Here is a 25599-nt window from a genome sequence, read left to right as displayed (position 1 = left end):
GCGCCAGAATTTCTTAAAGGAGGTCTCCATGCCTTCTGCGGGAAGTATCGAGTTCCTATCCGTTTCCTAAGGGAGGCATGATAGACACGCGATTGCCCATAAGCGTCCTAAGGAGACGCAGGCGGCGACCAAGCGTCCCGGAGGCGCGGCCCATAAGAAGCGTCTAAGGGAGACGCGGTGCGCCAGAATTTCTTAAAGGAGGTCTCCATGCCTTCGGGAAGTATCGAGTTCCTATCCGTTTCCTAAGGGAGGCGGGATAGACACGCGATTGCCCATAAGCGGCGTCCTAAGGGAGACGCAGCGGCGACCAAAGCGTCGCCGGAGGCGCGGCCCGTAAGCGTCCCTAAGGAAGGCGCAGGTGCGCCAGAATTTCTTAAAGGAGGTCTCCATGCCTTCTGCGGAAGTATCCAGTTCCTATCCGTTTCCTAAGGGAAGCGGGATAGACACGCGATTGCCCATAAGCGGCGTCCTAAGGGAGACGCAGGCGGCGACAAGCGTCCTTCGGAGGCGCGGCCCGTAAAAGCGTCCTAAGGGAGACGCGAGTGCGCCAGAATTTCTTAAAAGGAGATCTCCATGCCTTCGTGGAAGTATCCGAGTTCCTATCCGTTTCCTAAGGGAGGCGAGGATAGACACACGATTGCCCATAAGCGGCGTCTTCCGGAGACGCAGGCGATGACCAAGCCATCCTAAGGGATGTGCGGCTGCCGGAGCCTCTTAAGGGGGCCACGCACTCGCCGACTTCCTAAGAAACCATCCTAAGGGATGTGCGGGACACGCCCGAGCCTCTTAATGGGGGCCCTGGCGCCGCCAACTTCCTAAGGGATATGCAGGACATGCCCGAGCCTCTTAAGGGGCCACGGCACTCGCCAACTTCTAAGAAACCATCCTAAGGGATGTGCGAGGACACGCCGGAGCCTCTTAAGGGGGCCCCTGGCACTCGCCAACTTCTAAGGGAAACCATCCTAAGGGATGTGCAGGACACGACGGAGCCTCTTAAGGGGGGCCCTGGCACTCGCCAACTTCCTAAGGGAAACCATCCTAAGGGATGTGCAGGACACGCCCGGAGCCTCTTAAGGGGGGCCCTGGCACTCGCCAACTTCCTAAGGGAAACCATCCTAAGGGATGTGCAGGACACGCCCGGAGCCTCTTAAGGGGGCCCGGCACTCGCCAACTTTCTAAGGGAAACCATCCTAAGGGATGTGCAGAACACGCCGGAGCCTCTTAAGGGGGCCCGACACTCGCCAACTTCCTAAGGGAAACCATCCTAAGGGATGTGCAGAACACGCCCGGAGTCCCTCAAGAGGGATCCTGACACTCGCCAACTTCCTAAGGGAAACCATCATGAGGGATGTGCAAAACACGCCCGGAGTCCCTCAAGGGGGACCCTGGCACTCACCAACCCTCCTACTATCTACACAAGCAAGATGTTTAACCCTGGCGGATGATGATGAAACAGCTCTCACTTGAGTCTTCTCAGCAATACTCATCTTGCCCAGCCAGCAGATCATCCAAGTCTGGACCATTATGCTTCCATCTCTCAATATCCTAGGCAGGGGGCAGACCACCAACTTCCTCTGGATACCCACTTAGCTGACGAGGCATGCAACGCATGAGGCCCAACATGCTCCAGCCCAGGCCTGCGATGATAGGCAGCAGCTGGTCCATCTGCGCAAACATGCCCCACCACAGCTGCCGCCTCGCTAACCGTCACATGTCACGATGACAACTAGCCGGACTTCTCCCAACTAACCTTCGCCGAAAAAAATAAGAAAAGACGAAGAAAAAGAAATATACGTGCTCGACTTACTTTGGGATGCACGGCGACTCCTCTCTTCGACAAGCAGTACAAATTCTCCAAGATCTCTCTCAAGCTAGAAAGTAGAGAAGTTAAGTTTGCGATGTGAAGAAGAGTGAAGAGAAGCCATGCATTTACACACGTTGGGCATCCTAGGTCAAGAAGGAATCGCAAGCCTATTCCTACTAGGAACCCAACTCCAAGAACAGTCAAAGGCTCACTCCAATTGGGAACCCAATCTGCAAAAGGAGTCCAAATCCAAGAAGGAAGCCCGATTCAGCTGGACAGCCCAACAGATAATTCACATCTCCTACATGCCACCGCGCGCCATGCAGAAGCTGGGGGGCATTTGTGGTAACCAAATTAAGTCAAAACCCTAGGTCAAATAATTCATTCCATTTGGGGATTATTTGACCTAATTGGGAATTAATCAACCTAATTGGGAGTTACTCAATTTAATTGGGGGTTACCCAATTAAATTGAAGACTACCTAATTGGGTTGGGAATTGATTCCTAATTCCTACCCCGATTCTCAATTAAATGAGGAGTTACCTAATTGAAATAAGATTTGACTTGATACCTACCACAATTAGGGATTTGATTTACCCTAATAAATCAAATCCCTAATTGATCAAATCAATTCCATAAAGGGGAGGAATAATTCCCTTCCATCTACGGAATTATTCCTCTGAAACCCTAGCCTCCGAGACCATTATAAAAGCATAGCCACACACAATGGTGGAGGTACGTCTAAATTCCTACCAAACTCTGCAAATCATTTCTCACAAACCCTAGCCACCACTTTCTTTCTCTCCCTTACACAAGGCTCAGCCACCACACACGGCTCCGGCCACCCGGTTTTCCTTGAAATACCTTACCTAACTTAGGCATCGGAGGCCTTTGGCCAACACCCCGGGTGTGGTCCTTTCTCCGATCTGCTTTGCGGGAGAAAGAGCGGAGAAGACGAAGGAATCTTTGACGAATATTCTCGTGGGGAAAATCATTCCCTCCAAGGACCACATGCATTCTTAGCTTGAGGTTGCATGGGGATGACCTTTTTTGTCTGAATTATACGTTGATTTTTCTTTTCCCAAAACCATGACATAAGAATCTTCCGCGCAAGTTGCACTGACTTGCAAAGCAACTCACTCGCAAGGGAGTCAATCTCCTGAAAATACCATTAAACAATTTCCTAGTTGCCATCAAGCTACAAGTTACGACTGTCCTCCTCACAGCAAATTTTCTCATGTTATATACAATCGATTACACTTAAAATTTTATGTTTGTTGACGGAAAATATGAAACATCTTCAACTTAATGGGCATGACCTAGAACAGTAAAAATAATATGAATGGAAAGGGGTTTCAATGAAGGGATATTAATTATATTATTCTTATCCAACAAAACAGATGCCCCTAAAACCTCCCAATAACCATTGAATTAAATAATCTAGTTGCAAGGTTGATAAGGGCATGGATCAATCTCGATATGTATGGAAAAGTCTCAAGAGAAAATATCATGATTTAGCAGATGTGGACAAATTCTACATTTGCAAGTACGAGGACCACTTGAGAAACTTTGGCTTGTATGTGTTGAACAAGTCAGCCATATTGTCATCCAAGTGAAGTAGTTCATTTTTTATATGGCCTGAAACAGTGTGAGCTGTGGGTGGCGAGAAATTTATGGTTGACCTTGATTTCATTGTTCTCTCCTATTTTGCTAGACTTTGTCTTTTATTTTCTATTTTATTATGATGTCATTTCATACAGAAGCTTTTCCCACTCCTTCTCCACCACATAACATGTGAGAGTCCGTTTTTTTTTTAATGATGATTTTCTTAAAACTTGCTTTTAATATTAATATTATTTAATGGTAGTTGGATTTTGTCCTTAGCTATCTATAATTTCATGTATGGTTGTGTAATTGAGTTAATACGCTCCACCTAGTTATCATGTGTCAATCAAATATGCATTAGATGGTCTACTTGTTTTATGTACTTGCAAACTAATTAGATGTTAATGAATTAAATGGTTGAGTCATCATCAATACGTGTCTTCATTGTATTTCTTCTTATCCTTCTATGGCCTTAGAGTGAAGGAAAAGCTACTTGAGCTTTAAGAAATAAGGAGATTATCCTAAAGCATTGAAGTTATCTCATAGCTACCGCCCTTGGAGTCCTATAAATACAACCATTATTGTTTTCTTCAATCCTCATTTCCTTCTTCAGAAAAGCGTAGAGGGAATAGAACTAAGAAATAAATGCAACGTGTGAGAGAGAGAGAGGACTAAAGAGAGATACAAGGAAATTTAATATTGGACGAGATAAGTAAATGGATTGTCTTACCAATTTATTTTAAGGGCTCTCATTGTCGAGGTGAGTGGTTTATGTAATGTGCTCTAAAAGTTCTTATTTTGTGATAAAATATGAAAATCATGAATTATCATGGATTTGTTCTATTTACAAATATCTCTCTATTTCAAGTCAAGTATGTCTAATTTGGTGCAACCTTTCACGCTATATATATATATATATATATATTGATTGGAATATTTGTGAAGTATGTATTATTCATGGAATATGAGAACTTCAATGTTGGGGTATCCGAGGGATAGATGTACCACACAGGGACATAGGGCAGTGAGGCCAATAGGGGTCACGTGGTTGGTTACATGCTATGAAGGATAACCGAGATATGAAGGGATGATGTGATATGATCTGGATTGGTGTATCTTTTCATTATATTTTCTAGAGTATGTAAAACGGCATTGCTTGACTGGCATATTACATAATTTACTCACTGAGCGGTGGTTGCTCACCCCTCACCTTGTTTAATTTTTCAGATGAATTAGTAGGCAAGACGAGGACTAAACAAGTTGAGGCTAAATTAGAGGAGAATAGTAGAGCTTTGTTTATTTATTGTAAAGTTGTAAGATTTTGGGAGCTATTTTTATAATAGAAGTTTATTTTAAATTTTATGTTTTGGCTTTATTTTTATTTTTATTTTTATTTTTATTTTTACTTTTATTTTTATTTTTCTCAAGCACCGGGTGCGGGGTTTTCACCAACCCCGGGTTTGAGGTGTGACATAACATCACATCATTAAACTAAATTTTTTGTAATTAATAAGAGAGCAAACATTAGAAAAAGAAATATCACCAGACCGATAAAAAAAAGAAAATAAGAATTTAGCTAGTATGCTCAAATCTCTAAGAATGTCACCAAGGATTTTGCATTCGTGCCTGCAAATGATTCTTTGGACCATAACTTGCCTATTAAGTTTTCTCAACTGATTCTTTTTTGGAGATGATATGGGGTGGCAAGAAAATCGTACTTCTGAGATTTGGTCAGCTTTTTTTTCCAGTCTTTTAATAAGAACAATATTTTATCATTACCTTGAACAAAGATTCCTTTCTAAAAGTTGCATTTGCAGATCAACTGGATAGACCATTAGAAATAATCTAACCCCAAAAAAAAAAAAAATAGTAGACATTTGCAGATGAACTGGATCGACCAATAGAAATAATCCAACAAAAAAAGCAGACATCCCAAGACACAAACAAGACATCTGACAAGACAAAATGCAAGTTGCATTTGAGCCAGTACATTCATAGATATCAATTCAAATTAAAGCAATGCATTCATCTCAGTTTCTTTTGGTTCTTGGCCTTCCACTCTTTGATATCAGCTTCAATCTGTTTTTGCACACTTGCATGGAAACCTGGATAAGGTTCATAGCCAAAGGCTGATTGAAGAAGCTCAAGCAGCACAAAGTAAGGCCCCATTAGAAGTGCTTGAACAAAGTTGTCTGAAAGAGCTGGTGCTCTTTTCTCAAATATCCCATGGCCTATGAACTGTCCAGTCCAGCAGAACAACTGAGCAGCCAGAACAAGCTTCCATGACCTGGAAAACCCAAGTCCACCGGCAAGAAAACTGGCTCCAACCCAACAGAGAAAGCAGAGCAAAGCTGCCAAGGGCCCTGCTTTCTTATCCAAGCAAACATAAAAAACAGCATACATCAAATTAAGAACAAACCCAAAATTCAATTCAAGACCATGTTCACTAATCCCAGATGGGAAACTGTAGAGAGAAGGTGTGAAATGGAGAAGAACAGCAGCAGTGAAGAATAATGGCCACACAAAGAAAGTGTGTATCAAAATGTTAACTGGGTTGCTGTGATATGCTCCATAAAAGGCAAAGTGCCTTTCAAGATCAAACAATCCAGTCCTCCCCATGAAACTTTTCTTGCCAAATTGAATTGTGTTTGTTGGAAGAAAAGGACAGGGTTTACTGGAAATTTAGACTTGACTGGCAAATGAAACAAATTGGGTACAGATAAAAGTACAGCTGGTGAAGTTTCCTGCTAGCTACTTTCTTAATTGTATGACAATGTGTCAGTGGTCATTTTTTATAATATCGTTAAACTAATTTTATGGGAAAGGATTGGATTGGGCTATATATTCAAACATATTTCTACCCACCATTGTCTTGTATCTATGGCAACCAGAGGTCTTATGGATCACCATGGGACACATGCCTCACAATTGATTGGATCTGGCCACCTATTCATGTGAAGTCTTTTAAGTTGAAGCAACCAATGACACTTTGATTAAACTCAATTTTAATGATCATATGTTCTACCTCCTAATTTCTGGTTTGGGTGATTTGGTGTCAGTAAACCTCGGATTTGATGATATTTAGTTGTACTACAAAGCCAATAAATTACAAGGAAATACATCGTACCTGGGAATTTTCATGTCGAAAATTATCAAGGTATTGAAATTATACAAACTTTTGCATCAAAATATATATTATAGGCTGTCATGTCCTCTGCAATTAGTACAGGAAAACTGCACCTTTGTTTCCGGTCGTTTAATAAGAATAATGCATTGTCAGTACCTTGGACAATAACACAAGATTCCTTTGTGCAAGTTGCATTAATTTGCAAAGCAAGCTGACGAGATCATTAGAGATAATCTAGAAAAGAAAGCAAACATCCCAAGAAAGAAGAAACTAAAGCAACTGGCAAGACCATTAAAAATGCAAAGTTGCATTTGATCTAGTTGTCAACAAACCGAAAGGTTAAAAGAAGAAGCTGATGGTAGAAAGCCAGTACATTCATAAAGTTCATAAAGGAAGGAAACTACAGTAATTTTACAAAATTTTCATACAAAATACCAAAGTTCATAAACTACATAGAGATTTGACAAAATTTTAATACTAAATAACCAGTACATTCATCTCAATCCATCTCAGATAATTAAGAGAGTTTCTTTTGGTTCTTGGCGACCTTCCACTCTGCGATATCAGCATCAATCTTTGCATTCACACTTTTGTAAAACCCTGGATAAGGTTCATAGCCAAAGGCGAAGTGAAGAAGCTCAAGCAGCACAAAGTAAGGCCCCATCAGAAGCCCTTCAGCAAAGTTTTCTGAAGGAGCTCTTTTCTCAAAAACCCCATGGCCTATGATCTGTCCAGCCCAGGAGAGCAACTGACCAATCAGAACAACCTTCCATGATTTTGAAAACCCAAGCTCACCACCAAGAACACTGGCTCCAACCCAATTGACAAAACAGAGCAAAGCTGCCAAGGACCCTGCTTTCTTATCCAAGCCAACATAGTACAGAGCATACATCACAGTGAAAACAAACCCAAAATTCATTTCAAGTCCATGCTCACTAAACCCAGATGGGAAACTGTAGACAGAAGGTGTGAAGTGGAAAAGAAGAACGGAAGTGAAGAACAAAGGCCACACAAGGAAAGTGTGTATCAAAATGTTAAAAGGGTTGCTGTGATATGCTCCATAGAAGGCAAAGTGCCTCTCAAGATCAAACAATCCAGACCTACCCATGAAATTTTTTTGTTGCAAAACCAAATTTTTTTCTGTTGGGAAGAAGGACAGATTTTCTTGGGAAGCTAGACTTGACAGGAAACTGAAAGAAGTGGGGGTATAAATAGAACATCTGGGGGAGGTGAAGTTTCCTGCGCACTGCTTTGAAGTTTCTTTTATTAATTGCTTTTACAAGCGTCAATGGTCAATTGGTATAAAATGTGTTTCATGGTCGACTTGTATTGACTCATGGAGAAGGATTTTAGTTGGATTGAACTGCACGGTACTGAGATGGATTAAAGTAATCTTTTGGGCAAAGGACTGGATTGGGATATAGATTTAAAAACAAACAAACTTATACCTACCATCATCTTGTCCCTATGGCAAACCAAAGGGTTGTATAGCACATGCCCTCATCTGGTCACGTTGAGTCATTAGGTGTGGAAACAACTTTTTTGTTAAACTCAACTTTAATGATTCCATTTTATACCTGCTAGTTTTTGTGTAAGAAATTGTTCATCCAATGCTAGCCCAACACAAGACCTGTTGAGTTTTGTTTGATACATACCTGATAATTTTCTATGTCTAAGATAATCAAGGCATTGCAATTAATATTGTACAAAATATTGCATTGAAGTACATATAGATTATGGTTTTTTTTTTTTTTTTAAAATAATCTTTCTCATGTATTGCAAGTAACTCTCTCTCTCTCTCTCGCCAACATTTACTATTACTAATACACTTGACTCAGTCAAGTATTACCCGAAAGATGTGAAAATAGAGAAACTTTAGGTAAGGTCTGACTCAGTTTAGCCTCAACCTAACCTTTCTCAAATGGGAACGCTATAAATTGACAACCACCATAAATTGTTAAAGTTATAAAATAATGTGAATGCTCCTAAAATCAAATATTCAAGTGCATTAAGTGCTACCAATACAAAAGCTTGCCATAAATCATATACGGAATTTTGCATAAATATTACTTGACCTTTTAGGCATGTGCGAGATTACCATCTAAACTTTTAATTTTCACTTGTAACTACCTGAACTATGCAAAGTGTTAGAATTTACATATATGACTTGATTTAATAGAATTTTTTAACGGGGTTATATGTAGGTGGAAAATTCCAACACTTTACAGAGTTTAGGTGGTTACAAATAAAAATTAGAAATTCAAATTCAAGTGATAATCTCGCATATGACTAAAAATTCAGATGATATTTATGCAAACTTCCCAATCATATAATAAGAAAATCTTAAGAATCAAAGAATATGCCAGTAACATGATAAATAATCTCAAGCCAGTAGGCCCAGTGGGCCATGGGCCTAGTGGGGTCCTTTTCTGTAATCTCAGGCCTCATTCATTTCTCTCCACGGTCTGATTTTCTCTCCTGTGCTGCTTGGCATTGAGATTGAAGCCCATTTGTCAAAAATTATCAGAAATAGTTGGCATTTTTTAATTTTAATTTTAATTTTAATATTTTCAACTTGTATAGTATTTAACAATAATTGCATGTCACATTAGTTGGAGTTTTATGTCCAAAGTCCAAACACAAATGCTCAAATGTTTCACCATTGGCCCATGCTAATCATACAAAACAAGCAAAACAAACCTACGATTGTATTAGAATAGTAATCAGTGGGAATTAAGAAAGTGAAAAGGCAAAACTGCTCGCAGAAGAAGACAGAAAGGTGATTCTCATGCTCGGCAATTCTTCTTTCTTTATGTCATGAATTTCAGGAAATGATGGTAAAGACTCATCTCAATTCTCTATCCAATAATTCAGAACAAAAATAGAAATTTTTGGAGTTCGTACATCTGCATTCATTTTCATTTGTTATTCTATTTGCTCTACCAAACTCATGCTTGTGGTTGTAAACTGCGAGCAGCTGGTTTTCATGGACTTTGTTCATAAATTAGGGCAATATAGTTGGGAATTTTTCTTCCATGGCTCATAGCTTATTATTATAGTGGTAAATTTCATTTTTCCATGGCCCGCAATGAAAATTCAATTCTCGTCCTGGTCTGTTTTGTGGCCTTAGGCCTTTGAAAGGAACAAATTAAATATGTCATCGTAATGATTGACTTGCAATTTGCGTTATCCTCTATTTATACAGATATTCACTTGTTTTACTCACATCTAAATACAATCAAAATAGCCATTATCTAACCCTAAATGTTCACCTAGTTTAGATTGAAAATGATCTTGAATTTCCCTTTTTAGTAGTATCTCCAATAGCTGTTCCCAGTCTAAAAGAAAATTTATGAAACTGCCAATTACGGTAATCGTACTTGGGGGGAGTTATATTCTTTGATTTTTTTTTTTTATAACAAAATTGAAGTAAAGTTATAAAGAAGAGAAACTTGTGGTTGCAACTTTAAGCAAAAGTGGTGTGCTGAGTAAAAGAGTGGTTGGTACTTAACCCAATTCAATTGACCCAATATTATCTTTGAAAAAATTTAAATTTTTAGTTTCGATCATGCGTGATCGTTAGTGGAGGAGCCTTAGATTTTTTTAATTTTGATGTCAGATCACTCCATTATTATAATGACTCTTTGTGGCTAGTTTGTATTAGCCATTTGTAACTAATGGTTTTTTTGGCTGAATTATAATTGCAATTTCAGAATTTCAAAAAAAAAAAAAAAAAAAGACTACACAATAGAAAAAGAGAATAATGAGGAAAATATATATATATATATATAATTCTAACCTTAATAAGATATCAACATCATTGTCACTCATATTTTCACTACTCATGAGTCATGACATACATTCAGTTTACAAAATGAAATTTTGACCATCACCAACAGTAGGGATTATAAACTAAACAGTCCATTAATTAATTGATTAACATGTTGTATACAATTGGAGTATAATACCCAAAAGAAACCAAATTGACACGTGGCACATAAAATTCCCCCACATGGGTCCATACTTCTTTAATTCCAAACTAAACCCTACAACCAAAAGTCAAAACACTCCAAACCAACCACATTGCCTAAAGGCAATGAGAACCTATTCCTTGTGGCACAAAAAAATATTTGCAGAAGATATAAAGTATACACATGAACATTGCCTTATTATTATATTCTCAAACAAACATAACAAAACTAAAATGAATATATGCCATGAAAAAAGAAAACATTTTTACTGTCACCACCCAATTAGAAATCTCTTGGGAAAAAAAAGTTAAAATATTTATCTATAATTGTAAAAATTAAAAAATAAAAATTTCTGGGGTAGTTATGATTATGAATAACATGTCTCTTGCACTTGCAAAATGTGAGAGCACAGAGAGTCAGAGATGGAGGGCAAGAGAGAGACAAAAATCAAGATGAAAGCCTTTGTTATTGCTTAAGTCACCTTACGTTAGCTTTGCCTTCCTTACCATTTTTAACGTCCCCATACATTTCAATACACACACTCAACTCTCTCTCTCTGAAAGCCAAGCCAAAATGCCAAACCCAAAAAACCCATAAAAAGAAAATAGAGGAAAGAGAGAGAGAGAGAGAGATATATAGAGAAAAGGGTTAGAGCATTTAGCAAAAGAAGCCAAACCCAAAGCCAACTGTTTGCTCCTCCCAACACCTCCATCTCCATCACCACCTCAGCTCTGATCATTGTCCACTAAACCCATATTCCTCTTTTCAACCATTTTTATTATTCTACTCAGAGTTTCTTTAAATTTTCCATCTTTTTTGTTTTTGGTTTTTGTTCAATTGCGCTCCAAAATCTCAAGCTCTAATAAACCCTCACTTACAGAGGGACAGCAACAAACACAGAGGAGAAGAGCAACAAATAGTTTAATTTATTAATTTTATTCTCTCCTTGAATTCTCATTCTTATATCATTTCTATTTATAATTCTAGTAGTTGCTATTTTCTTTTTCCTTCTTTTTAAAAAAAAAATCTCTGTGGGGGGTTTTGATTCTATGGCTGCGGTTGCTGAGATTTCCGGTGAGGCAGCCTCTGTCAAAAACTCAAACTTGGATTCAATGTCAAAACCCATGTCCGATTCCAAATCAGAATTTGATGTGCAGAAGCTGGTGGATATGTTCACCAAGCTGAACCCTTTAGCCAAAGAGTTTTTCCCTTCATCTTACTCTCACCACCAACATTCCAATTTTGACAACTCTTTGGCGGTCAATAACAATAAGCTCTCAGCCAATGATAATCTGGCCAATAATCGAAGGGTACTGATCACTCTCTTTTGATCCCTTTTTGTCTTTTTTGTTTTATTTAAATAATGGGTTGTTACTTATATTTTGTTTTTCTTCTGATTATGTTCGGATTTTAGCTAAATGGGCTTTGTGGGATTTTTCTAATTGATGTAATTTTGATGTAATGTCATTTGAATTGGGTTTTTCGTTGAATTGGTAGCTGTTCAGGTTGTCGGTGAGTGAGGTTCTTGAATTTCATTTTTTGCCTTGCTGATCATTCATTATAAAATAGTTTAGTGATTGCTGATTATGATAGAAATGAAAAGGGTGTATAGTTCCAGTATTGTAAGTTGTAACCGTATGCATAGTTTCTGTTCAGAAGTTAGTTGTTTACTGATGTAGTCTGAATTCATGATCTGAAGTTCGAGTTTCCACTTGTTCGTCTTGAGAGTAAATGAGCTCTATGTATTTTGTTTAGCCTTTTGATTTTCAGTTAACATTCAGTTTGATTTCTATGGGCTGTGTGTTTGTGTTGGAAAGTCGGTTGCTCCTTTGGTCAGCAATTTTTTTTTCTGGATACGCTTAGCAATCACTTTTATTATTCAGCATGGAGTTTTGTTTGGTGCATATTTTCAATCATGACTGTGTTTCTCATCATCATTATTATTAGTTAGAACTTGTAATGATTTGATTGTTGGACGTCTTATCAATTGAGAGCCTCTGAAGCTGTTCTTTTGTAAGAAACGACTTTGTTTGAAAAGATATGGATTACGTTCTACACATGTAGTTATTATTTTCCTTCATTGTATTTGGTCATAGTAATTTATACTTTTTGTGTTTTTCAGAGAAGAAATAGCTTTAATCAGGGGAAGAGAAGACTTAGTGGGAGAGCTTTCAGAGCTGAGCGGGAAAATAGTATTAGACGAACAGTATATGTTTCTGATATTGATCAGCAAGTAAGTGAACTGGAAGATACTGATACCTATTTTGGGTTTTCTGTCCCTTCTAATTATAAACAAATAGCTGTTATAAAAACTCACTCTTTCTTATTTAGGTTACCGAAGAGCGTCTTGCTGCCATATTTAGTAGTTGCGGACAAGTAAGTCACCTTGCTTTCCCGGATTTCATTTTGTGTTTTCTGATTTTAGAAAGAGTGTTGTTTCAATATATCTGTAAATTCAAACCTGGGAGCTTCCTTTTGTTTCTTTGCTTTCTCTAGAATTTTTTGGTTAGTCTTACAGAGCATGAATTCCATAACAAGACTTCTTCTTTTCCTAAAGTAAGCTATCATCTTTTTCCTCCCGAAATGAAGTCTCTCATGTTCTGTTTGTCCGCTTCTAAAATGAGGACTGAGATCATGTGACGAAGTATATTGTAGCAGTGTTGGTAATGCCCTGTGGTTATCCTCTAGAATTTTCCATTTAAGTGTATTGGTAATGTATATAATTGGAACTTGTATGGGACATAAATAATTTTATTTATGGTATCTTGTATGCAACATTTAATTATATGAAATGACACCCTTGGCTTGATCCACACATGGGTTGAAGGTAGTTTTGAGGGTTGCTTTGATGCTCTTCTGGCCAAGAGTATTTGGTGTTCTGTTGTTGGCTCTATATCAAGCTCTATGTCAGGTCTTCTTTCTTTTCAGATGATTTTGTGCTCTATCAAGTCGTGTGATAAAAATATGAAGAAATGAAATTCATAAGTTTAAGGGGCTTCTTTGTTTTCTTATTGAATCAAAGTTCATGTTGTTTTCCTGTTAAAATTTGTATAAATGAGATTGTACTATTTTCTGGACATTCTGGGTTGGTAAAGATCTCTACAATAAGAGGGAAAGTGGTTTTCTTTAGATTTGTGGCTATGGATGTCAGTACATGAGAAGGATTTATTGTAACAGCTATAGTTTATTATAGTAGTGTTGCTTTTTAGGGCTTTTTTCGTGAATACCTTTTGACTACAAATGGGTGATAATATTGTGCAGGAAAAAGAATGTAATAACTTACTATCATTTTCCATTTCAATATCAGTTTGTCAGAAAAAGCTTTTTATTAACTGGGTATCTGGGACAAGACAGCTCTCATAATGTGAATACTAAATTATATAAAGATTTTCTTTTAAACATAGTAGAAAAAGATTCACAGTTATCTGATGTATGCGTTTCCACTTCTCAAACATTATAAGCTTATTTTCTGTTAGTTTTATACTGCATGAGTTGCAGTTTCTCTTGCAGTCTTTAACCCATAACGTTTTGTGAAGCTTCTGTGATTATATAATTTCAAAAATGCGCTTCCAGTGAATCTCTTGTTTTTTTATGATGTTTCTTCCGGTAAAAAATGTGCTTCCAGTGGATCACTGCTGTTAACGATGGGATTTATATATTCAACAGTCAATTTCCCCTTCTGGTTTTCCGCATACTCTGGGATTGCCAGTAGAATTCATTCATGTCGTTTATAAAGGTTTAGGCTATGAAACACCAATACTTACTATCATGCAGCGGATGTGAAGAGATACCTATACTTGTGCAGCAGTAATTGTTGGAAATAAAAATTCATATTTTTGTCATTTGGTGCTTCCACAACACTCACTATCGTGCAGGTTTTTTCACGCATGTTCAAAAATAAATTGTAGAAAATGTGTTGGTTTGACGTAGTTCAACTATGAAGACTTGACTTACATATCGTATACTTGACAATTAGGTTAAATTTATGGACTCAATACTTTGAAGGTATACATAAGCAAGATGGGGATTACACTAAAACAAGGATAAAAGATAGTCTAAATGAAGGTTTCTCTTTGCTTCTGTCTCTCCCTCTCCCCTTCCCTCCCTCACCCACTCAAATGACATGCATTTTATAATTTTCCTTATCTGACTTTTGTGTTCTTTTTAACGCATTATTCATATTATTTGATCTTTGGTGAAATGTAAGAAAGTTAGTGGTTAAATGTTTTTCCTTAAGGATTTGGCATTTGGAACGATGTTTATGTGCCTTTCAGTAATTATGATTTATCATACTTGTAAGCATTGAGAGGCACATAAGCATTGTTGTTAAAGGCAAATTATGTACTTCATCTCTTGTGCAAGGATACTAGGTTCTGATAATGTGAAGGTGGTTGCTTTTTACCTCGATGGCTAATATCTTAAATGACACTCCTAAACTTTGTTGTAATCTTTATCTTTGAAGGTTGTTGACTGCCGAATTTGTGGTGATCCGCACTCCGTACTCCGTTTTGCATTTGTGGAGTTTGCTGATGAGCGTAAGATTTTTTAGCTTTTTGGCCTGCAAGCTTCTGTAACATTTTTATGATTGCATGTCACATGGAAGTTTTGTCAACAGATGGTGCGAGAGCAGCTTTGAACCTTGGTGGGACAATGCTGGGGTACTATCCTGTTAGGGTCTTACCCTCAAAAACTGCCATCCTTCCTGTGAACCCTACATTCCTCCCTAGGGTATGAACAATGCTCTAAAAGTTTTGGGTTCATTTTCTGAATGGTGTGTGCATTAATGTTTCAATAAGGTTGCACTCTGAAGATTTTTGCCTTCATAAAATATTCTATGATTTCATTTGCAGTCAGAAGATGAACGGGAAATGTGTAGCAGGACTGTATATTGTACAAATATTGATAAGAAGGTATATACTTTCCTGTTTTACCATAATGAGATATTTGGTTTCCTCGGTGCATCCTTGTGTCCCAGATGATGCCTGTGGGATTGGCCATCAGGCCTTTATACATATGTATATGGCAGTTGAATAACTGGAATCTTCCATATATTACTGTATATGCAGGTTTCTCAAGCTGAAGTCAAGAATTTCTTTGAAACAGCTTGTGGTGAGGTAGGAAGAGTTCCAAAGCATGTTATTTATTTATTACATATAATTTTTTGTGTCAATAGTGTTTGTTGTGAAAGCTAATTTGATATTGATAATTTTTTTACTTGAAGGTTACTCGTTTGAGGCTTTTGGGGGATCATGTGCATTCAACTCGTATAGCTTTTGTTGAATTTGCAATGGTAAGCTTACAATATTAAGGTTGATTGCCGACTAGAGTCAAAACTTTTTGAAGATATGCTTATGATGTTTAAAGACTCTTTTTAATCCCTAACTCTGATCTATATTATTCTATCAAATGCTGGCTCTCTTCCAATTGAAAGCCCTCCCTTCCCAAGTGGAATACTACTGGCACCAAAATTATCCCAAACTTTGAGTACCAAGTGTCTCGTGTATATTTTGAAAAGAAGCACTCTCCAGAGGTGTCCTTATGATGGTGCCTAAGTCCTAGGCGCCTGCAAATATCACTTGTTGTCATTAAGGGTTTTTCTTTTTAAACTTTTATATTGATTTTTGGGTTTATTTATTTTGTTCTAGGCTGTACTGTGTACACTTTGGTAAATAGCTTTGAAGTCTAGGAATTACTGATCCTACTGTATTATTTGCATAATTAATGATGGCATATGGAACAAGCGTCTGAATGGTATCTCTATCAAAGGTTCTTGTTCCATTTCAGTAGTTTTTGTTCTTGTGTAAGTCAAGTGGGGTGAAGATTTTCTTGGGAGTAAATTAGGATACATGCAATAAAAATGTTTACCATAGTGTCATGTAGACAGGTTCAGTTTCAATATTGGGCATTGTTTCCTCCCCTTTTCCATCCCATTCAGTTGGAAGATAAAGAATCTTCTATTTTCCCAAGTGTAAGGCAACCCATTGAAGAAAAAGATATAGAAAAAAAAAATATATATATATATATAAATAAAAAAAATAAAAAAAACTTTGGTGTATTGTTCTTGCATTTGTTGCAATGTAGCTCAGATAATGTATTCTAAAATCTTGAACTATTGTTCCATGTAAGTTGTGACCATAGAACTTCTGCACATTAGGTTGTTATGGAATGACAAAGAGCTATACCTTTTTATGTGTCACAAGGATACTTCCTTTTTCTGCATTTACATGGAAAGAGGTAAATGTGATGTGCGATGAACTTAAGTATATCTGCTTATGAAGGGCCATGCGCATATTAAATGCTTGACAGTTTTTTTTTTTTTTTTTTGGGGTGAAGACTGCCGTACTTCTGATTTGACATCATGAAGACATATAAGAAAACTTGATGCTTCAAATTTTCTTTCGTACCTTCTTAATTGTTTGCCCTTGAAAATTATACTTTCCATTTTTGGTTCCTTAGATTATACCGTGTGTGCATGTTTGTGTTGACTGGAGGTCCATCGTTTCATTTTATTATAACAAGAACTGTATAAAGGATTATGTCATATTCCATTACATGTTTAGTGAAAATATGTTGAGGAATTTAAAATCTGTTTCTGTAATACAGTCCAGACAAATGATTGTTCTCTTGAAAAATCATGTTGGCTTACTCTTTGCTTTGATGAACAGGCAGAAAGTGCCATACTTGCACTGAATTGTAGCGGAATGGTGTTGGGAACACAACCCATCAGGTGTGGTCTCTGATCCAAAATGAGTTTTTATCCCAACTCTTCAAATCAGTGAATACCATAATATCTTGTACATTTTGTAATCTCTGTAGGGTAAGTCCTTCAAAGACACCTGTGCGGCCACGTGTTACTCGTCCATTGCATTAACCAATACCATCGGAAAAGATCTGTGGATGGAGCTTGGAGGGCTTTACGATTCGGAGGAACTTTGTTGTTTAATCATCTTTTCCATTCAGTATTTCCATCTTTTCCGTCGCAGTGGTTCGTGTTCTGGGCTGAAATATTGGGACCCTGCTTCAGTTGAAGTTTTAAAAGATGGTTTAGATCTTGACAATCTTACCTTTAACCTCGTCGTTGATTTGAAAGTTCTAGTTCAGTTCAGTTCTGTTCTGTTTATGATTGTGAGTATGTCCCTGCTCACACTGCACGCACTCGAAAGCTTAAATACCAATTTGTATTTACTGAATAAACAGCCGCAATGTTGCAGTTTACCAATTCCCCACCATTGTTAAATTCCTCATGGCATGAAATTCTAGGATGGTAAAACACCGAGTGACTAGGGAAACCCAGGAACAGAATTTCCACCAAAACTCTAGGTTCCCTTTTTGCCACTCAATAACCATAGTTTTCTAGTCTCTTTTTTCGGTCGAATTTCTAGTCTGGTTTTGAAACTAGATTATGCTTATGCATTTCAATGAAGGCGTGCAGCACATGTAGATGTAGGTAGATGTGTATTGTGATTGTTGGGCAGTGGCTTATTAGATGTTTGATGTCTTTTAGGCTGGTTTTGGGCAGTAAGAGCACTGGAGACTTTCTATCTATAATCTTACCCTTTATAAACCTTTCTAATATGAGACTATAAATAATTATTGCGCAAAATGGGACACAGTTCTTAGATGATGGACTTCTAGACGAATCCACTCGTTGCTCGTCTACAACAGGTTGTCTTGTGGCAAGTAATTATAGAAGAAGATGATGAGTTTTCTACTAAGTTGTAGTGAGCGGGTTCTCTCTTCCCTTGGTTGTATTCACCTTCTACTCCTTGTTTGTGCTAAAATCTATGCAAATCAACAAAAACAATTACATGAAGAGTGATACAAATGAAACAAAATTGTTGAACATTCATGAAAATCAACTAGGTGGGAACATGAGCTGCCAGTCCACAACCATCAAGGAGGAGCCTCTGGTAACTAGGTGGACCAAAAGGCCGAACGGAAAATTTGGGTGAACAAGTTACTCGAGCAAAATGCACTCTTATAATCCAAGCAAGAAGTGTACACTGCATTTTAAATTAAATGCATCCTCTGACCCGAAAGGGCTACCAAGAAAGAATAGCGGAAGAGGCACCTGTGAAGTTGAGGATCGGAGGTCGATGATGGAGAACTGGCGGCATGAGGCAGCTTCAGGCAAGGGGTGGAAAGCATCATAACAGGGGGAAATGGGAATGAAAGAAGTGAGAAGTGGAGGCTGAAACACAATGTTGGTAGATGGGGAAACTAGAAGAGGGAGAAACTGTAGATTTTTTTATTTTATTTTTTTGTCTGAAAAACTGTAGATTTAGGGTTTTAAGATTTGGGCATAAATTTAGGGAGAGTAAACTAAGAATGAAGAGGAAGAGGATAGGAAACCAAAAGGAGACAAAGCTCCGAATTTGAGACATAGCTCAGGGAGGAAACACCATAGCGGGTGGGAGGAGCCGTTGACTCTCAAAACGGTGGAGAGGGGGAAGAGCTCGCGAAATCCGAATATATTCATTTCAACACAAAATTAGTCGTTGTGAGTAGATCTAAACTTGAAATCCGAATATATTTTGAAATTCCGAATTCTTGGAATTTTGAGATACATTCCAATTCCAATTCAATATTTTTCGAAATTTTTGGAATTTTGGGATTTCAAATATCGAATTTGAATAGGCCGTGCTAAAGTTGAAAATTGTCAAATTGGAATTGCACCCGAAAGGAAAAGCCCTTGAATATATATACTAGATGTTCATTACATGATTGCCAAGGAGAAGAGATACCCTATATATAAACCACTGTTTCTTTTTTCCACCCAAGTACATATGATTTATGATTTGTGAAGTATGGAACAAGTGGGTGATGTATCCACTGCTTCAGGCAATGTTTCTTTGACACTTGCCAAGCAGTTCATCCCAAAAGATATGGATGAAGAGAGAACTAACAGAAGGAGATCTAATTAACGACATCTTTAAAGATTAACATGGATGCCAAAAAGACTTGAAAAATAGAAGAGGAGAGCTAGCTATAAGCAAGGAGGAGGGGTTTGGGAGCCATGAGAGGCGCCTATGGCGTGTAAGCAGACCGAACTGGAACGTCCTGGGGGATTAGAATGGGCCAAGTTGATGTTTTCCAGCACTAAATTCTTGCATGGCCTACTTTTGCTGCACACCAGACTAACGGCTACTTCCGATGACGACCTTCCCCATATGTTCTTGTATGTAATGTCGCTGATTTGCACACTCGAAGAAGTCTGCATACAAGAAGAAACAATAAGGAAACCCTTAAATAAGATCTGTTTTTTTCTTTCTGGAACCCTACTTAGGGTATAATATTCTTTTATCAAATACACAATTTGATACGCCACGTTCTTAAATTTAAAAATCTAGATCATACGTTCAAATTATAATATACAAGATTAATTGTTTAAATTGATAGTCTAACAATGCAAAATGTCATATATTGTTCAACGATCGAAAGAGATTTTCTCTTATGTTTAAGATTCTCTACTAATGTTTCTTGCACCGTTATTATATTTCTGTCAAAAGTTCATATATGCATTGCAAAGATTATTAAACAAAAGTAGTTTTAGACATAAAAAAACCATGTCAACACCAACAACAACAAAAAAACACATAAGAGGGTTTAAACTCGTGGATTTATGGTATATGTATTGTCGGACTATTAATCTAGACCACTATTGATTAGATGAAATCTTATTCACATGTAAATAAGACCTTAAATTGATAATCCGATGACATAACATCTCAATATCAAGCAGGAGATAAAAATGAAGGTATATACCTGCTGAAAGCAAGGAGGGTTGGGGCAATATTCTTGATCGATGGTAATGGGGTTGAGGACATCATCCATGAAAATGTCCTGGAACGTAAAGTTGGAAGCCTTGCTGGCATAAGGAGAAGCCCAAGTTTTGATCCTCACGCCATTGCTAGTCCCCAAGAATGTGCAGTTCTTCACAACCACTCCAACGACGTCGTCTTCATTCGCATACCCTCCAAGGCTTCCAATGCTGATTCCATGCCCAGGACCGCAGAAAACTTTAGAGACGTGGATTTTTTTGCTTCCCTCCACTATTGCCACGCAGTCATCTCCGGTAGCGATCCGTGAACGGGCGATTCTGATGCGGTATGAGCTTCCTATTTTTATTCCGTCAGTGTTGGGGCTGTCAGCAGGAGCTGAGATTCTGATTTTTCTGAAGTCCATGTTGTGGCAGCCGAAGACTTTGAAATGGGCATTCTTGCTATCGTATGATTTGACGCGTTGAACTATTGCGTTTGTGACGAAGTCAAAGCTCATAGACTGACACATTCCACAACACATGTACAACAAGATGTTAAATTGTGACCACACACACTAATCATTTTAAATAATATTATTTATACTATCTCAACTGACGATCTAGTATACTACCTCCTTAACCATATAGGGTCGGACCTAAAATTTTGGTGGCCCAGGGCAAAGTCAAAAAGAATGCCCTATAAATGCAAGACTACTTACAAGTAAAAATATTTGTTTTCATTTATACGTGTGTATATAGAATGTAGACCTTTTACAACTAGTAACAAAAATTAGACGTTAAAAAAAATTTCATTTTACTTGTGGAAATGTTTAAATTCTTTATATGTAAAGCAATGATTGAACACAAGGAAAAAAAAAAAAAGAGATTGGAAGAAAAATATGACATTTTAAGTAGTAAAATGCACCAAAGCTACAGGGGTAGAACAATATATGTTAATTATGTAAACCACAAATTAGTCCTTCCAAAAGTCATTTATAGTCTTCTTTTTTTTTTTTCCAAAGATGGTCCATTTGATACATTTATAATCAGAACATCAACTCATCAAGCATCATTTAAAAAAAAAAGTTTTATTTCTTAACACTAGTAGGACTTGAACATAGATTTGGTTTGAATAAAATCAAAGAGAAACCGTTAATGCAAGATGGAACTTCAGAAATCTTGATTTTGTTAGCTTCTTATATATACTCTAGACCTTTATATATACTAGTATACTACTGTACCTCATATTAAGAAACTATTTTAGAAGCAACTTTTAAAAGAACAATAAAATAATAAATAAATATTTTGGGGCCCATAGCCCTTCTCACCTTGCCTCAAGGCGGGGCCTACTTAACAAATGATGAGATTCATGTGTGCCGGTCTTGCGTAAGTAGTTTTCATCTCCATTAGAGAAGTGATATATTTGAATTGTCGGTTGAGAAGAGATAAATAGTAATACTTTTCATGGTTAATTTGTTAATGAAAGGATACCCGTGTAATTAATGTATTAAGTGCACATTACCTAATGTGGTCACTAATGCTCTCTCTTAATCTAGCACCACTCATTTTGTTTAGTAACGTATTAATAATACATGTACAAGACTTGTCCAAATGCATCCATATATGTGAATCGTATCCTTGTAATGTAGCATTAATGTTCATAACACAAATAAAAATCACGATGAGAACAAAAAATTAAGTTCCTTAGAATGCTTCTCATATATATATATATATATATGTATGCATGCCCTTTGTAGGACTGTTATATATTGTCTTTTAAAGAATTTTGTATAAGAGAAAAAGCAAGGACTTACAATAGGAAGAGCCTGGCATTGGGGATTACTTCTGCAGTTGTTCAAATGCCAAGCCGAGGCTCCTTGGCCGTCCAAGGTACCACCGCCGCTTACCGTCAACTCATCAACGTACCGGAAGTTTATCCAACTATGAGCACTAAAGCTTGATGGATCAGTGGTAGCCTTCAAAGTCCCCCTAATCACAAATGCAATCGGACCATTGCATGGACCGGAGAATATCACCGGGTACAGCTTGAATGTTCCTTGGGGAACCACGACCCTGGACTTTCCATTCCATTGGCATGCGTCACTCCATGCTTTCAAAAATGCCTAAATTCATGTATTCACAAAGAGCATAAACTAGTTCTTAGAAAGAAAAGAAATATAATTGTGATGATTAAAAGACATGCATCTAAATATATGCATCAAGGGAAATATGAGGTAGGTTAATTAGTTAAGAAAGTGTGTATGTCCTCTTGCACTCGAGTTTGATCTCATTTCCCGTACATTAAAGTAGTTTAGAATATCGCCTTATAAAAAAAATGCACATAAAATTGCTCCTTTAAGAAGCTTTATGTGTGTGGACTTATATTACCTTGCTGTTATCAGTTCTTCCACCTCCAACAGCTCCATAATCCATCACATTGAAAAACTTGGGTTGGGTAAGACCTTCTGTTACCCATACCAACAAGAACAATAGCAAGAAGACCCTACCTATACCCATGTCTCCTTTTCTTCTTCTTCTTCTTGGTTTTTTGGGTTCTTCTTTATCTTTTTCGAATGTTTTGACTTCTTTCCTGTACTTGTATATATATAACATATGTTATATGGTTCAACGTAGGGCTTGCCTATGATGAAGCTATTAAAGATTTGTTTCCCCCTTTTCTGATGATTGTTGTTCATGGTACCGTCGTTATTTTTGGTATGTAGTTTGAATGATTTTCCTATTTCGGCCTATATTGGACTATTTGTTTCTGCTTTTTAATATCTCTAAAAGGAAAGAGATAGGACAATATAGGAGGATGATTGGAAAATATAGGAGGATGATTAATTATGTAAGACATAGATGGTATATATCTAAAACATAATTAATATACTTTAAAAATCTAAATAGGGATATGGATGCTTGTAACATATAAATATTACTTTAAGACAAAAAGTAAAAATTATATGGTCGTTTGGAAGTGATTCTAGATAGGCCAATAATCACTTCTATGGAGAATTACTTCTCCATATGATCACTTAATTGATTTTTTGGAGAAGCACATGTGCTTCTCCCTAGAATCGCTTTAAATCACTTAAAGTGATTAAACGGAAAAGCACATGAGAGGTGCTTCTCCCCATAAGTGATTCTGGTCCTTTAGGAATCACTCTCAAACGAGTCCGAAATCACAAACCTTTAAGGGAAATATTAAATGACAATGTAACTAAAATAAGTCTAATACCCTCTAAATTCATGTGCATTATGTCAGTTAGCCTAGGCAATGAGGCTGCACCCTATAGATTGGATTAATATAGAGTGATTTAGATTATCGCTTGTAAAAAAATATTAAAATAATTTAAGTCAATTTTTAAATCTAATTTAGATTATTTCAAATCCCTTAAGCTTGGTTCATGATAGTAAGTTATGTTAAATTATGGGTTTAAATTTCTAAACTAGATTTTGCGATTCTAAAAAAATAAAATTGCATACGAGAAATCTCATTATTTCAACATCACCATGTAATTAAAAGGTATGTACACATTCAATTATAATCCGCCAAAATCTCCTATGATCAACTTTTTAAGTTAAAAGGAAAAAAAAAATTCTCATCTTGGTTTTATAGAAACAAGATTCTCTTATCAGCACAATTTAAGGTAGATTATCAAGCTAAAATAAGTACATATTCTTGGTCTAATATGTATATATATATATATATATATATTTATTTTTATGTTAGAAGATATTCCACAGACTTTGCATTGTAAACTTAGGTACACCACCATTACAATGGGATCTCACAAGCTTTGCATTGTGGTGCACTGCCAATAATAACTCCCTTTATATTTTCTATTTAAACTTGGATTTATAACATAGATATATTTGTTCTCAAATCTAATTATATTGCACTGCATCTAGTATTTGTTTGGTCATTCTTCCAAGCATAGATATTATCAATTCTAAATCCATCTTCATATAGTGTCTTTATTAATAATTTTTTATTTTTTGGGTTACAATGTTTTTTTTTGACAAACAATAAGTTATTTTTAAACATATACTTTTATAAAGAGCCAATGCACTTAGAGCATCCACAATAGACTCCCTAAACCACCTCCTTAGACAAATTTTAGGGAGAAATCGTAAAAATGTAACTCCAATCACGCTCCCTATTCACCTCCTAAAATAGGGAGTCCTCTAGGAGCTCCTAAATCTGAAGAGAGAGAAAGGACTCCTAGTGGCTCCCTATAATTTAATACTGTTTTATTTAATGAGTATTTCAAACATTTATTTAATGCTAACTATTTTTTATTTTATTTTTTTAATAGAGATGGATCAATCAAAAAAGAGTTATAGCATTTATCACTCTCCAAATTAGGGAGTATGGTTGGAGTTGAAATTTTGTAAAGAGCTCCTAAAATAACTTTCTTATATTCTTAGCCAAATTTTAGCTAAGAAATAGAGAGCATCATTGTGGATACTCTTTATAATAAAGCTACTCCGCAACAATTATATATCATTTTCGCATCAATTTGAGTCGAAAGAGGTAAAAAGATGAAGAATTTCAACAACCTCACAGAAATTATCCCATCTCACCGACTCTGTAACTGTAATAAAATAATTTGTTCAAAAATGACTTCTTCTTCTCCTTCTTCTTTGGTTCCGAACAATGTCGGAGTTATACATTGTTGTCCGAGTCATTTCCATGCCCAAACAAAATTATGAGGCTGTTGACAATTTCCTGCCCAAGCTCTATTTTCAAGCAATTTAGGCCTCCAACCAACTCTCTGTCCTCTTTATTCTCTAGACAAAGAAATTATCAACTCCGTAGTTATCCTCCTAATTACCTTGACTTTATTGAAATAACAAATGCGACTCTTAACTCTAAAACCACACATATATAAAGTAAATACCAATTTTTTTTTAACCAAAAAAAAAAAACCAATTTTTATTATTTGGTCAATCGATCGGGTCCCTTACATTTCTTCTTGAGAGTATTTTTTGCTCACCACTTTAACCTAAGGTGTATCGTCACTATTATTTTCGACACTGACACGTGTACATGGGTATAACCATTATTACACAAATATAAAGCAAATATTTCCTTTCTTCTTGGAAATAGTTTTCTTTCCTCGTATTTCTTCAACGCTTCATTTAGAAGTTTTCTCCTCAATCAAATAATTATCTTTTCTAAAGTCAACAAGAAAATTAAACCCTCACGGAACATTCTAAATTGGGTTTTATAAAAACCCCTCGATTGTTGCTCGACTTATATTGCCTTGATGAAATTCAACCCTCACGGCACATTCTAAATGGACCCCCTGATGAAATTCATTGGAAA

The 25599-nt window shown here is 36.8% G+C and overlaps 4 protein-coding genes and 1 long non-coding RNA gene across 7 annotated transcripts; 2 read left to right on the top strand and 3 right to left on the bottom strand.

Moving 5' to 3' along the window:
- The first annotated feature begins 3998 nt into the window (after nt 1-3998).
- On the top strand, nt 3999-4771 carry LOC148918735 (uncharacterized). Its single transcript, XR_016125428.1, has 2 exons — nt 3999-4169; nt 4637-4771. It is a non-coding gene; the product is annotated as an uncharacterized LOC148918735 (long non-coding RNA).
- A 494-nt stretch (nt 4772-5265) lies between these two features.
- Nucleotides 5266-6372, bottom strand: LOC103325829 (2-hydroxy-palmitic acid dioxygenase MPO1-like). The gene has a single exon (XM_008228018.3). It carries the CDS (start codon nt 6026-6028, stop codon nt 5435-5437), a length of 594 nt encoding a protein of 197 aa, XP_008226240.1. The 5' UTR covers nt 6029-6372; the 3' UTR covers nt 5266-5434.
- Nucleotides 6373-6892: 520 nt separating this feature from the next.
- Nucleotides 6893-7776, bottom strand: LOC103325830 (2-hydroxy-palmitic acid dioxygenase MPO1-like). The gene has a single exon (XM_008228019.3). The coding sequence runs from the start codon at nt 7642-7644 to the stop codon at nt 7054-7056; it is 591 nt and encodes a 196-aa protein (XP_008226241.2). The 5' UTR covers nt 7645-7776; the 3' UTR covers nt 6893-7053.
- Nucleotides 7777-10961: 3185 nt separating this feature from the next.
- On the top strand, nt 10962-17744 carry LOC103325907 (polyadenylate-binding protein-interacting protein 9-like). Of its 3 annotated transcripts, XM_089048168.1 has the most exons (10): nt 10962-11817; nt 12630-12740; nt 12839-12883; nt 14970-15042; nt 15123-15235; nt 15358-15417; nt 15574-15621; nt 15729-15797; nt 17173-17234; nt 17324-17701. In XM_089048168.1, exons 1-10 carry the CDS (start codon nt 11557-11559, stop codon nt 17376-17378), a joined length of 897 nt encoding a protein of 298 aa, XP_088904294.1. In that variant the 5' UTR covers nt 10962-11556; the 3' UTR covers nt 17379-17701. The 3 variants fall into 3 exon arrangements, with proteins under 3 accessions (XP_088904294.1, XP_088904295.1, XP_088904292.1); XM_089048169.1 differs by lacking the exons at nt 17173-17234; nt 17324-17701 and adding an exon at nt 15939-16290 and having other exon boundaries at nt 11016-11817; XM_089048166.1 differs by lacking the exon at nt 17173-17234 and having other exon boundaries at nt 11018-11817; nt 17324-17744.
- A 724-nt stretch (nt 17745-18468) lies between these two features.
- LOC103325908 (Pectin lyase-like superfamily protein) lies at nt 18469-22715 on the bottom strand. Its single transcript, XM_008228097.3, has 4 exons — nt 22656-22715; nt 22082-22390; nt 20273-20788; nt 18469-19721 (listed from the first exon to the last, which is right to left on the bottom strand). Exons 1-4 carry the CDS (start codon nt 22698-22700, stop codon nt 19494-19496), a joined length of 1098 nt encoding a protein of 365 aa, XP_008226319.2. The 5' UTR covers nt 22701-22715; the 3' UTR covers nt 18469-19493.
- Nucleotides 22716-25599: the final 2884 nt, after the last annotated feature.

This window comes from Prunus mume, linkage group LG3 (assembly GCF_029339155.1).
Source record: "Prunus mume cultivar Tortuosa linkage group LG3, ASM2933915v1, whole genome shotgun sequence".
NCBI lineage: Eukaryota > Viridiplantae > Streptophyta > Magnoliopsida > Rosales > Rosaceae > Prunus > Prunus mume.
Note: the sequence above shows the minus strand (reverse complement) of the source record. Positions and strands in the feature narration are given on the sequence as shown.